Source organism: Lytechinus variegatus, chromosome 15 (genome assembly GCF_018143015.1).
Source record: "Lytechinus variegatus isolate NC3 chromosome 15, Lvar_3.0, whole genome shotgun sequence".
NCBI lineage: Eukaryota > Metazoa > Echinodermata > Echinoidea > Temnopleuroida > Toxopneustidae > Lytechinus > Lytechinus variegatus.
Genome location: NC_054754.1, coordinates 30,884,592 through 30,898,263, shown reverse-complemented (window position 1 = coordinate 30,898,263; position 13,672 = coordinate 30,884,592). Strand labels below are relative to the sequence as shown.

General features: G+C 37.2%; 1 protein-coding gene across 1 annotated transcript in view; it reads right to left on the bottom strand.

Annotated features, from left to right (window-relative positions):
• Positions 1-13,672, bottom strand: part of LOC121428432 — a 35,994-nt gene that overhangs the window by 10,161 nt on the left and 12,161 nt on the right. The window contains exon 10 of the mRNA XM_041625033.1: positions 8,250-8,302. Within this exon, the coding sequence (XP_041480967.1) occupies positions 8,250-8,302 (53 nt within the window). The remainder of the gene's footprint in view (positions 1-8,249; positions 8,303-13,672) is intronic.

Sequence of the window (13,672 nt, the reverse complement as noted above, 5' to 3'; positions counted from 1 at the left end):
ACAGACCCTTAGGTCAGAGGAAGTTACGTGATTCTGCCCCCTAGTGTCCCCCCATACACAGTGGTACAGGAAGTTAGCGATGAATAAACAGGAAGCTTTGTCATGGCAACCAGGAGTTTTTTTCCCCGGTGATGAGACAGATTCACTGTCTATCAATGGATAGAGTATGTGGTGGGTGGGTGGAAGGGGTGTAGGGAGGATCAAAACTTACACCCAATATCTGCCCCTCCCCCTTTACAATGTGATTAGTGGAAAGCATGTATGGAATCAGCTGAACATCCATACCCCTCCCTTGCCATGCTGATGCAGAGCTGCCAACCTGAACAGGAACGTTTCAGTATTATAAACACTTAAAGTCAGTGTTTTGGTGAGGTAATCAGTATTTTCAAAGAAATACCATAGGAAAACACATACAACTGAAGCTTTAGAAATCAGTATTTTGCATGGAACCATCAGTATTCTTCTCATTTTTCAGCACTAAATATAGAAAATCCGCACTACTTGGCAGCTCTGCTGATGTGAGGGATATGGAGAAATTAAAACTTTGCACCTATGCCCCCCCCCCTCCACTTGCCATGCTATTGATGGAAAGCATGTTTGGAATCAGCATATGGAACTGAACACCCATACCCCTCTCTTGATGCAATGCTACTGATGGGAGGGATGTGGAGACAACTTTGCACCTATATCCCGCCCCCCCCCCACTTGCCATGCTATTGATGGAAGGGTGTAGTGACAGTAAAATCTACACCCATACCACCCCCACGTGCTATTAATAGAAGGGCTCTTGGAATATGAAGGCAACATGTAGGCAATAAAGCATCAAAAACTTTACACCAGCACCCCTCCCTTCCTGCAATTTAGATTGAAAGTGTAAGGTAGGTACTAACAGCCAAAGGAACTTTAGACTCGATCACTACTCCTGTCCTTACCATACTTGCAATGAAAAAGTATTGATCTTATAGAATATCAGCCCATTGCATTTGGAAACCATAACCCTCCAGCCCCCCCCCCTCCTCCTCTCCACTAGGGGAGCGTTTCATCAACATTTTTTGTTTGACAAGTTGTCAGATCTGACAACTTTCCTTCATTCTGATTGTCGGATAAAACAGGACTTGTCAGATAACATCCTTTCATGAAACGCTCACCAGGATTCATGATGCTTGTCTCTATGACAATGATCTAATTACAAGAGAGACCAAACACCAAGCTGTTGGAGGAGGAAATCATGACATTTCTCATATTTGACTCTATGGTATATTAACATCCCAGCAGGCATCTGAATTATGTGTTATTTCAGGATCAGGAATAAACCTGATCCAGCTGAGGCTTGTTGATAATAATCATGGATCAAAGAGAGCATGTTATTTCTATACAACACTTGCACAAAATTTCATATCACATGCAAATGGATAAAAGTGTGAATTAAACACGAATTCTGCTTGCAAATGAGCGAAAAGTATTTCAATTACACAAACCTTAAAATTGCAAGATAGTGCAGATGAGCCTTTACATTTTACTTTTGTACTTCACTGTTTTTATTATACTTGTTTTTTTTATAACTCTAGGCAGATGAAGATCTCATCCTTCATTCCATCTCTACAAGTGCGTACCTGCCATAGAAGCACTTGCATTATACTCTGTCATTCCATTTTCCCCTCAGAAATGATTCCTGTTCAATTACATCCACTTTTCATTACATTACATTTCCACTCCACATATTGTTAGTTCTTATTAATATTAAGAACCACCTCATGGAGTGTTACAATAACAATAAGGTACTGTAATGAATTTAGACAGACAGGTCTAATATTTGTAAAAAGACAAAAAAAAAAGTTTAGCCTCCTTCCTTTTAAAGTTTTGTTCTCTTGTTGGGGTTCAACTTATGGATTGTAAAAAGAATTGATGAACACAAATAACTAGAATAACCAAGAGTGAAAGATCAGCCAATATTGCGGTATTGGCATATATGAACTACAAATCTAACAATACACTTGCTCATCTCATGCTTATATATCATGAAAACAGGCTCATCTTTTTTATACCCCAGACTAGACTACAAATCGAGCCAACATGGAGAAGAGCATCTGTTGTCAAGCGTTCATGCCTTTGAATTTCTTTGAAGTTGATGTGGATGCGAGCGGAACTATCCTGCTTCATCAAATTTTTTTATCCGCCAGAAATCCGGAGGGAAAGACAGCAAATTCAATTGAATCTGTCCAACTCTCTGCTCTCTGCCAAAAACTTATATTTCAGATGAACTGTATACAGTATGTGCTTCATAAACTTGTTTCCAGTATCTGTCTGAAAATCTAATGTTTGCAAAAATTTTGCCCAAACTTGTTTTGTTTTTTCTTATACTTATGTATTATATACATTGTGCCTAAAACATGTAAAATTTATTTGGGAGAGAGGGAGGGGGAGTTGCCAAATTTCAATTTTTCACAAAATTCTGTCCCATGATTAAAGTAGTACAAAAAAAAATATATCTCAAAAACTTAATTTCACAAGCAAAATATTTATACCAATTTATAAACTCATATACAGAATAAGTATGTGATGGTCTTTCTTAGAAAGGAAAAAAGAGGGTTTTGTACCATATGCTTTCCTCTCTAAGCACTGATCAAGATTATCAAGACTATCCCCTCCTCCCCCCTTCCCGTCTCCAGTCCTCTGCCTGTAGCCAACCTCCTATCATCTGAGCTAACAATAATTTCTTAGTACAGTAATGATATAGCCTATGGGTCTACTGGAAGGAAGTTATGACATAACCAATCCTCGTGATAGACAATCCCGTCACTGATTCATTATTCATCATCACAAAGGAGAAATGAGATGTAAAACACCTTGAGATAGTCGAGAGAATATAAGGTGTGACAATTCTCTGAGATTGCATACTAAACATGCAACCTCTACTATATTAATCATCTCTTTGATTATGGGCATCAATTGAAAGTTCAGACAAGACCTTTCATCTGCTTCAACTCAAGAACTTGGCTACTTATCGTAATGCTGTTCATAAAGTGCTTTAATATATCTCCCTAAGCAACAGATGAGATATATTACACCGGTCATCGGATTATGGATTGCCAATACACATTGTATGCACAGTCTCCACACCCTGGGGAGTATTCTAACAAGAGCACTTTGACTTTTGCATCCTACCAGGTACCCATGTTACACCTGGGTGGATGGTAAAATGAAGATTTAATTGCTTAAAGTCCACGCAAACAACCCTCATCATGACACTTCCCCAGTGTTTCCCTCTTATACTATTATATGTTGCACTTCTTTTTCTTTTTTTTATTCTCCCCTCTTTATATATCTTTTTTCTTTTCTTCTGTCAGATCACTCTCCCCGTCCATCTTTTTCCATCAAAATGCCCCTCAAAGAATAAGAACAATGTTCTACATTTCTTATTTCTCTTATCCTTCATTCTTTTGACTATTATACCCAATGATGGGATGCAACTTGGAATATAAAAATTGGGAAATTCACCCTTTTGTTCAAACTTGGTGTTTTGGGGAAATATATGAAGGCCTTCATGTTGAAAAAGTAGAAATACTACATTTGTTTAAAAGTGATTGGATACAACAATGTGATTTTTTTTCACTGCTTCATAGTTTCATAATTTCCATAGACTTTGTACAGCGAACACAAAGTTCCATTGGGCACAGGTTAACCGGTACTTTTTTATGTTGCAATACTATGTATGGATGGTGGTCTTAAGAGTCGACCTACTTGAGTATCCTAAAAACCATATCTGAACTTTTTACCTCTGTCCAACCAGCCGGCTGGGAGGGTGGTGGATGAGTAGTGGGGGCCATATTAACTGACTCATATCCTAAATTAACTAGAAGACTGACATCAAACATGGTCCATCTCTGTGCAAACTTTGCCTTGTGTCAACAAAATAGATATGGTCCTTTAATTCAGATATTCTTGACATAAAGTGTGAATATGTTTAATTTTTTTCATCTGAAGTTCTTTATTTAATGAGATAAAAATGAAATTCCCAATGGATCTTGGTCATGTTGAATCAATAGTAACCCTGCATTAATGCCAATTAATGTGGTAACATTGATTAAAAATCATTCATGTTATCATAGTTGAACCAAAACTTAATATTGAAACATTAATAATCCATAATTATAAGTTTCATGCAATCAGCCCTGGGCCTGGTGACATAATACAATCAATTCTACAATTGACCATAACTATGGCAAACTATGTTATAATCGATTGTATAATTGTAGCTCTCCATGTTAACCCCCCCCCCGGCCAAGTCAGGGTTTTTTTTTCACAAATAGTGTCCCCCCCAAAAAAAAAAAATTAACACTGCTCAAAGGAGAAAGAGAAAAGAAGAATGGAGAGTAAATGAATCAAGCAGAGTATTTATACACTCCCCATGTTGATTAAGTGGTGAAATCAAGTCTGAATTGCACATTCAGGAACTATATTATCTTCCTTTTCCATGAAAACTGCAAACACGGGTCAATCTTTATCATACTGAGACCAGTCAATATCATATTATTCTAAACATGGAAATAACAATAAAGATATAAATGAAATGAAAATGTGAAAGGAAATAGAAAGAAAACAGAAGAAAAGCCTGTGGCATCTCAAACATGTTCAAATGGGATCAGAAATCTTAAACCTGTTACATCCTACTGTGAATGTCAGCGGGGTAGTGGTCATATGCTGATTGATATCTGGATATTGTCAAAATAAATTTCTCTGAGTAATTGAATGACAAATTTGTTATGAAAAGATATTTCAGAGAAAGAGTAATTCCACTCCAATGTAAAAACTTTCAATTACAAAGCCATGGTCAAAATTGTTGGAAATGAATTAGATCTAAATTGAAATTGGACTCAAGCACTCTGAATCGATTCTGAAACAATTCTTTTTCCCTCTCAAATTCTCTAAAAAAGTGATTCTTTTCACACTTTATATGAAATCATTTTTAGTATTTGGAAGAGTTCACAAACTTATTACTGTTGCATTTATTATCAAAAGTGCCAAAATCACATTTTTTTCCTGCAAGGGATAATTGTTCAAGTGTATGAGTTTCATAATTACTTGTATGCTTTTCATACCATAATATTTGCACTTAAAGGTTGACATTACAAATGATTACAGGTTTTCTTTGTTAAAATTATATGATCAAATTTGTACGTATTTACTTCAAAGAAAAAAGGGGATAGAGGAAGAGAGAGAGAGAAATAAAGTAAAAGAGTAAGAAGGAGAGGATGAAAACAAAGAAAGGGGAAAGGAAGAAGACAAAGGAGGAGAAGAAGAAGAAGGAGTAGAAGAAGAAGAAGAGGAGGAGGAGGAGGAAGAAGATGATGATGAAAAAGAAGAACAAGAGAAAATAGCACTAGTTGAAGACAAGAAGAGGAAAACAAGAAGAAAAACCATTAAAAAACAAGAAGGAAAACTAGGGAAAAGGAAGGAGAAACGGAGAGAAGATAATCATAATTAAACAAATGTAGAGGAAGAAAGATAAAGAGAAAAGGAAAGAAAACAAAAAAGAAAATGAAATGAGAGGGGAGGGGAGAAAAAATACAGTACAGAAGCAGAGATGGAACCCACAATATACTCAACATTGGTGAAAAAGAAATTGGACATTCAAAGTTTCATTTAAAGTGTATGTTTACACGTTAAAAGTTCTTTAACATCTACCCAAGATTACAAAGGTAAAATACATTGTGAACAGGCATGATTAATGGGCTTTAAAGTTTAAAACCATTAACCAATAAATACAGGGATTCTCATATATACTCTGTATAGAATCCATCTGATGCAATCAGATAATAGATGGATGTAATTGCCTGTACACATGTATCCTAAATTTGGGTTTGCGTTAAACTTTGGTCTAAAATTGTATTTCAACTATGGATAGCAAAAAACATGACACAAGGATATCGGTTTATTTTAGCAGCTTATATTGCACTCTTATCATTCACACTTGTGCGAGAATAAAAACTAAAATAGTTTAATCTACAATTAAGGCATGTGGAAAGAATGCAATATACATATTAAAAGGAATGATGTGCATGTTATGGCGCTGTCACACCTTGGCGTTTTAGACAGCGTATGCCCGACGTATGAGGAATTTGGCGAATACGCTGGCATACGTCGAATACGTTACGGGTAAGTTTTGCATACGTTAAGAGTACGCTAAAACACGCTGGTATACGTCGTCATACAGCGAGGTCGTCGAAAATTTTTTGTGCAAGCACAAAATTTTTCGACGTATGCCAGCGTATGGCTCATACGTCCTGCATACGCGGGCCATAAGTTGTAGGCAAGTTACGCGATCGTTGATACACGTTGACACACTTACTCGTAAGTTACTCATAAGTCGATGTACGTCGAGATAATGTCCAGCGTACCCTAAAACTTACTTCTAACCTATGAGTAACGTGCTTTGAACGTATGTGTAACTCCAACGTATATTGACGTATGAAGACGTGCTCCGGACGACCACAAAACTTACTGAACGTGTTTATAACTTACAGCTACCATATAATGGCGTATTGACAACGTTTATAGGAATTGGTATATAAAGGTGGGGTTCATAGGAGTTTTCTTCGGCATGGCGGTGGTGTTGATACGGTGATGTATCGTGCGGTTATGATTTGAATAGTCGAGCGGCAGCCTTTTTTATAGGCTACGACACGTGTTCGTCAGCGATACGCTGCCATGGGCTATGCGTAAGTTAGGCTATCGTAGGGCACAAGTTGTGTACGCCAGCAATATGCTAAGCATTCGTTGGAATACGTTACTTATAAGTTAACGAAGCGTTCGATATAAGTTACTTATACGTTATGTATACGTCCAACTCGTTATGAATACGCTAAGTATACGTCCAGAGTTGAAAAAAACATCAAAGTTCAGCGTATGCCGACGTTTTAGAGAAATTTTGATATGTCGGGCATACGCTGTCTAAAACGCCATGGTGTGACACCACCGTTATGTAAACAAAAAAACACCTAATTCTAAAGGACAGGTTACCTTTAAAAATGATTTCACATTTTAAGCTTCTCTATTGGGGTTTAACAAAAAAGCAATCTTTTATCAAGACCCTAGTGTCAAATCAAACAGCTTTCATATTTCCAACAGCAAAAAACCATAGTTGTGCAATAGGTCCAAACCTTTCTGAACAGAATCTGACAAGGTCATGGCTCATGGAGCAATTCTATGTTTGTGATTCTAATAAATGCACTCATTGACATGTAGGTATGTATATTACCCCTTATTTTGTAGTCATTTCATAATTTTTCCAAACATCAGACATAAGAATCAAGAAAAAATGCACAAAATATCCTTGAATCAAGGAACTTATCTTATTAACACGTCAATTCCTGCATTCTGTAATTCTCATAGGCTTTATTATATATTAAAATCTAGTTCCATTACATGTAGACAAAGAGCACCTGTTAGTACATAATCCACCTGCCTGTAAACGATATGAGTAAGCAGTACAGCCCCCATTACAACCCCCTGGGAATGGCGTCATTATTATCATCATCACACACATCTAGCAACAACCACAAAATCATGTGACCCAAACTACTTGGAATAGATCATACTGAAGGTTCAAATCCTGGCGCAGTAGTACTGTAGGGTCACTTGGCAAGGAAATCTTCTTTCATTATTCTGGACCAAGATATGAAATGGGCAACTGCTAGAGGAAATTTCGAGAAGTGGGAGTGTAGTGGGTTCTGACTCTCCCCTTTCAATCAGAGGGCAAGTTGGAAACCGAATTATGGTGTTATTAACTTTGGTTAGAAATGTATCTGTCTTGTGTTGCATTCAATGTAGGTATCACAAATGGGTACCGGATAAGAATAAATTCCTTGAATCAGTTGTGCACCTGTAACTTCTGGAAGTTAGTGAGATAATGACAATTGGTGCTTTGAGCACTCTGCAGGCTGAAAGATTCAACATAAACGTTTTTTTTGTGACATAACCACCACCAATATCATCATCATCACCACCACCATCACAATCAAGATTGTAATCACCATCACCGTCACCACAATCATCATCATCATCATCACCACCATCATCATCATCACCATCATCATGATTATTACCATTGTTATGCACAAATTTCTCCCAATAATATTAGATTAAAAACACAGATTACTTTCATTGTCATAATTATTACTGATCTAGATCTGAATAAAATAGTTGGCCCAACTCTCCCTATCAAGGATTTTGGGTCTAAACTGACTTACCCTTGGTAGAGTATCGGGGTAGGGTAGCTGTTTCACCAGAAGTACCACTTCATCTACAAAGACAAACAAAAATACAGAGTAAATATTTATAAACACATTTGCAAAATTATGGTTTTTTTTTTTTTGGGGGGGTCATATTATAGTTATAAAGGTCTTTACGTTTAATATTTCATGTTGGATGACTTTCCTCTATCATACATTCCAATTTTTCTGAAAATCAGAGTTTCAACGACTCAGAACTTGCTACCTTGTACGAATACTCTTTATTCATTTACTTGACCCTTTCATTGACTGTTGAATTGAAACCACAAGTTAACATATTTTTAAATGTATAGAATCATTCATTGTTTAGACATACATGTACATGGACTTAAAGTTATTGTATGTGATTGAATGAATGCAAACATTGTAGAAATCACTTGTCATACAGATTTTTGTACTTGATTGTATGATTGACAAAGAGAAATGGATATTTATATTATATTGGATGGCTCAGAATGGAATACCAGAAATATTCCAAGAGTTTGTAAAATATTCCACGAATTGCAAATGAGTGGGATATTGGCCCTAACGAGTGGAATATTTCTGGTATTTCATGAAAGAAAGCCATCCAATAATTATCATCTATACAACCCCCCCCCAAAAAAAAAAAAGATGGAGAAATTTGATTTAACAAGTCATATCTCTTTTCACATGGCATCATCACTTATGGATAAATTTTGGTCATTGAAATGCAACTTACATATAGATCATTATGACGTCATGAGCGTAAATGTGATCTATACTGCGCTTTCATTGTTGTACGCATTGTATATTTCACGCATTCGCGCATGCACACTAGACTGTTGAATAGGGTATTCATCTTAGCGGAAAATTTTGTACAGGAGCCTATGGAATATTATTTGGATTTTGGTCCTTTTTAGGAATACACTCTGACACTGCACAGGCAATTGATGCAGACCAAAATATGCATACTTTTTAATGTATGGCTAAAACGCTCTATATAGATAATGCACTATATTACATACACAGAGTGGGTGACAGATTGTTTTCATCCTGGGATAGCTTTGAAGCTGCTGAAATGGATTACTCTTCAAGGTTCAAGAAAGGAGTGGCATAAGATTAAATGAGGAAAGTAAGCAAACTGAAAGCAGGTAAGATGAGATTAAGAGAAGGACAAGAACGCACCTTAGTGGCTTAGAATGGGTGATAGAAGAGGTGGCATAAGATTAAATGAGGAAAGTAATAGAAGAGGTGGCATAAGATTAAATGAGGAAAGTAAGCAGGCTGAAGGCAAGTAAGATTATATTACCAGAAGGGCAAAGATGTACCTTAGCATGGGTGATAGGAGTGGAGCATATGAAAGATTAGAAGAGAGAGAAGAAAGAGAAAGACATCCACAGGTATCAAGAGAAGTGCAAGGACGCACCTTAGCATGGGTGATAGGAGTGGAGCATATGAAAGATTAGAAGAGAGAGATGAAAGAGAAAGACATCCACAGGTATCAAGAGAAGTGCAAGGACGCACCTTCCTGAAGGGTCACACAGTGATAAAAAGGGCAGAGTTTAATGTTTAACACCGTAAAATGAAGGAGAAAAAACAAAGAGGGATAGACAAAGAAGAGACAGGTGAAGAAGGTAGATGAAGGAGTGAGAAAGAGATGGAGAAAGACACAGACACAGACAAGAGACAAAGGATCGTCAGTTATGAGGAAAGGAAGATAGGAGAGACTGGGGAGAGAGAGAATTAGGAGAGAAAGAAGATGTCCTGTGATTGAACCTAACTCTTAATCAAGTCATCAGGTTAAGATACCTGGTTAACAATAGGTGTGGCATTACACAGACAAATGAATCATAATGATGATGAAAAACAGCCTTTAAAACAAAGTACAATGGGACATGTTGGGTATCTGTAGTCCAACCCTTATTATCTTCATCAATGTTAAAAGTGGAAGTGATACAGGGGGGATGAGAGTCTCCCTTGTGTCAATTTCCTGGTCCCTGGCCCCCTAGTGGGGAGGGGTTAGGGTGTAGCGGGTACCCTACGGGAGGCCAATCATGGAATGACACGTTTGCCATCAGCCATACCAAGCTACAATTTCCGGAAATGCAGACTTTTGAGGGTCGTTTCGGAGTTCCACATGAATGCAGACTTTAGGGGTTTTAAAACCTGTCTGATCACAAGAAATACCCATTAAAAGAACATCAAAATATCTATAAAAAACGTCAAATTACCAAGTCATCATTTTCCATGTTCACACCTGCCGAAACCAGATTATTTCTTTTTGTAATAATGAAGCTAAGAATAATTCGTATTCCAATAGAGAATGATGCACATTACTCCGCACTTGTAAACAAGTTCCTGTGAGTGCTTTCACATTAACATTATCCCACAACCTTGATGTAATCCCTGTAGAAGTTCTAGTAAGTTAAAGTACCAACAATCTTCCCAATGTTTTCTTTAAAAATTACAAAAATTCTGCTTATTCACTGAAAAAATAACCGGTATTTTCTAATCAGGGTAGAATTCCTGATATTTTTTGATCGGGTGGGTATGAAAGCACCTTTTTTTGATGATGAAGTGTTTGGAACTCGTTTGTCACCTCCTATGAGGTCTGAAACCCTAAAATCAAACAAAGTCACGTTTTATGTCATCTCAGGCTCGTAACCATACAGACTTATAAACATGAGTAGGAGTGATATATAGGCTTGACAAGATTGTACTAAGCTCCACACTTCGCTCTTTTCATATCTACCACAGTAAGCTGCAACTCGCTGTTTACTAGCTGTTTTTCTATCTCTTTTATCTCACTTTTCTGAGAAGTTTGGGAATATAAACTATACTACAGACTAGCCGCTTTGTAGCTGAATAGTCTCCCTGTCATTTGTCTCATCACCGTTTTATAGCCTTTTTTAACAGTAATAAAAACTGCAAATTTTGTCACCTTAACTACTGATACAAAGGACAATCAGTTTAAACTAACTCATTATTGAACATTAATGACAGTAAACGTTTAATGTTCATGCTTGGCATGTAATCATACTAATTCATTATTACAATGCTCATTCATAACAAGATATCATTGAAAAATCAAGATGTTACGTCACTTCATTTTTTTGCCAATTTACAAACAACTTTTTTGTAATGGCACACACTTTGTCGTTTGTGGACAGCTTGTTCACAGTTATAGTACAGATACAATAAGATGATCAGTTTAAACTAACTCACTATTGAACAATAAACATTTTGACAGTAAATGCTTAATGTTCACACTTGGCATGTAATCACACTAATTCATTATTACAATCCACATTCACAACAAGAAACCATTGAAAAATCAAGATGTTACGTCACTGTTTTTTGCTTGCCAATTTAGGCACTACTTGTCATGGAAAGATGCAGCAGCTGTGATGATTAAGTGTTATGGTGCCAACAAAGAATTGGCAATGCAGACAATTCCTTTTGGCCTTTTACATAAAACAGAGGAAACAAAAGGAAGTGGAACAGTGTGACTTGGTAATGTATATATAATCACAACCACGCTGTAAATTTTATATTAACGCTATAGGCATTTATATAGCGCCATCTATCTAGAAATATTCCATTCCAAGGCGCGTTGTTATTGTCATTATTATCCCGGTTTTAGCTCGAGCTGCCTTTTCAGCGCTCATGCATTCAAGAAATCAATCCTGCCGGGTACCCATTCACCTCACCTGGGTCAAGTGCAGCACAAGGTGGATAAATTGCTTGCTGAAGGAAATTATGCCATGGCTGGGATTTGAACCCATGACCCTCTGTTTCAAAGTCAGAAGACTTATCCACTGGGCCACAACACTCCACGTATTACCTTTATGAAACATTTATGAATCCACTGGGTGAGAAGAGCATGTTTTTTGAATGCAGGAGACATGACCTCTATTCCCTAAGTCCTGGTTACACCTTCGGAGCGTTGTTGGAGCGGTCGTTGAGCGGAGAGAAAAAATCATCACTGCTCGCTAACGTTCACCATTTTCGATTTCGATTGTTTTTTAAATATTTTTTCCCCAATTTTGTGAGCGGACTTCGACCCCCTCTCCCTATCGCTCCACGACCGCTCCAACAACACTCGGGCGGTGTGACCAGGCCTTTACATTGATGAATTAACTTTGTTGATTTTAGTAAAAAAATGTTCTTACAGATAGAGAGGTACCATCTCTTCATGTACCCGATAGTTTAGGGAAAATAGAATTCATTAACTATAAAATTACTAAAATGCAACAAACGAGTGCTTTTTAGCTTGGAGGCAAAATGCAACACTACCACTAACAGTGCATGTTATTTGAGAATGACTTTCCTTTTCTTATATGAAGCAATGTGCTTAAGAATTTGCAAAGTCTTTGAAAATGGAAGTAAAAAGCTAAAAAGATGGTCGAGAAAGTGTCACGTCTCTCTATACAATTTACATTGAGTGAATGGGTGTGCATGGATGACAAGAAAGTACAAAAAAAGAAAAGAAAATACCAAGCACCTCCATCCATCTCTGTGGTACTCAATAAATATTCTTCCATGCTCAAAATAGCTAATAAATCTGAAATATCTGTTGATAATGTGGGGTACTTGTACTGTAGCTTGCTACTGAATGATTATAATAATATGCAACATTTATACAGTGCTTAATCCAATAGCTACCCTGATTGGGCACTCGAGCATTCAAGGAATTTTTTCCTACCCGGTACCCATTTACTACACCTGGGTGGAGAGTGGCAAATGTAGATAAATGCCTTGCCAAAGGACGCGAGTGCCAAGGTGGGATTTGAACCCCGGACCTTAAATGTGGTTCACAGTCCGGAGGCTTATCCTCTAAGCCACAGTACCTCCTTTTTTGAACTTCAATAAAAACTTGGGCTCTGTACAGCAGAATTGCCATTGCAGACATTGGTTGCATTGGTTTCATGTTAAATGTTTGGCAACAAAATAAGTTGTGAATCATTCTATGGGTGACGTATGCGTGGGAGGATGCCTGCTCCTATTCAGATATTGGCAACAAAAAAAGGCAATAAAAAAAACCCAGTACATAGTTACTTGTTCCTTCTCTAAACATCTGGAAACCTTCATGAAAAGGAACTTGAAATACCACATCAGCAGGATTACAACCCACACTATTATATGACACGTGAGAGTGGGTGTGTTGTGTTTTCACTCTACAACATACGTCAAATAACACACATGGGACTACAAAGGCTTACAGATGTCTCTATTTCTCTGTTGACAAGCTAACTTGATGGTCCCTCGCGATTCAGATGTCAAAGGTCAAAAGTCGTTTTGTCACGATTCATAAAAATATGACAGGTATGAAAGAAGGATTACCTTAGGGAGACGTGACACTTATTAGGTGCACACCAATACGTCATTCTACATGCAGCCAGGCTCTCCTTTATAAATGC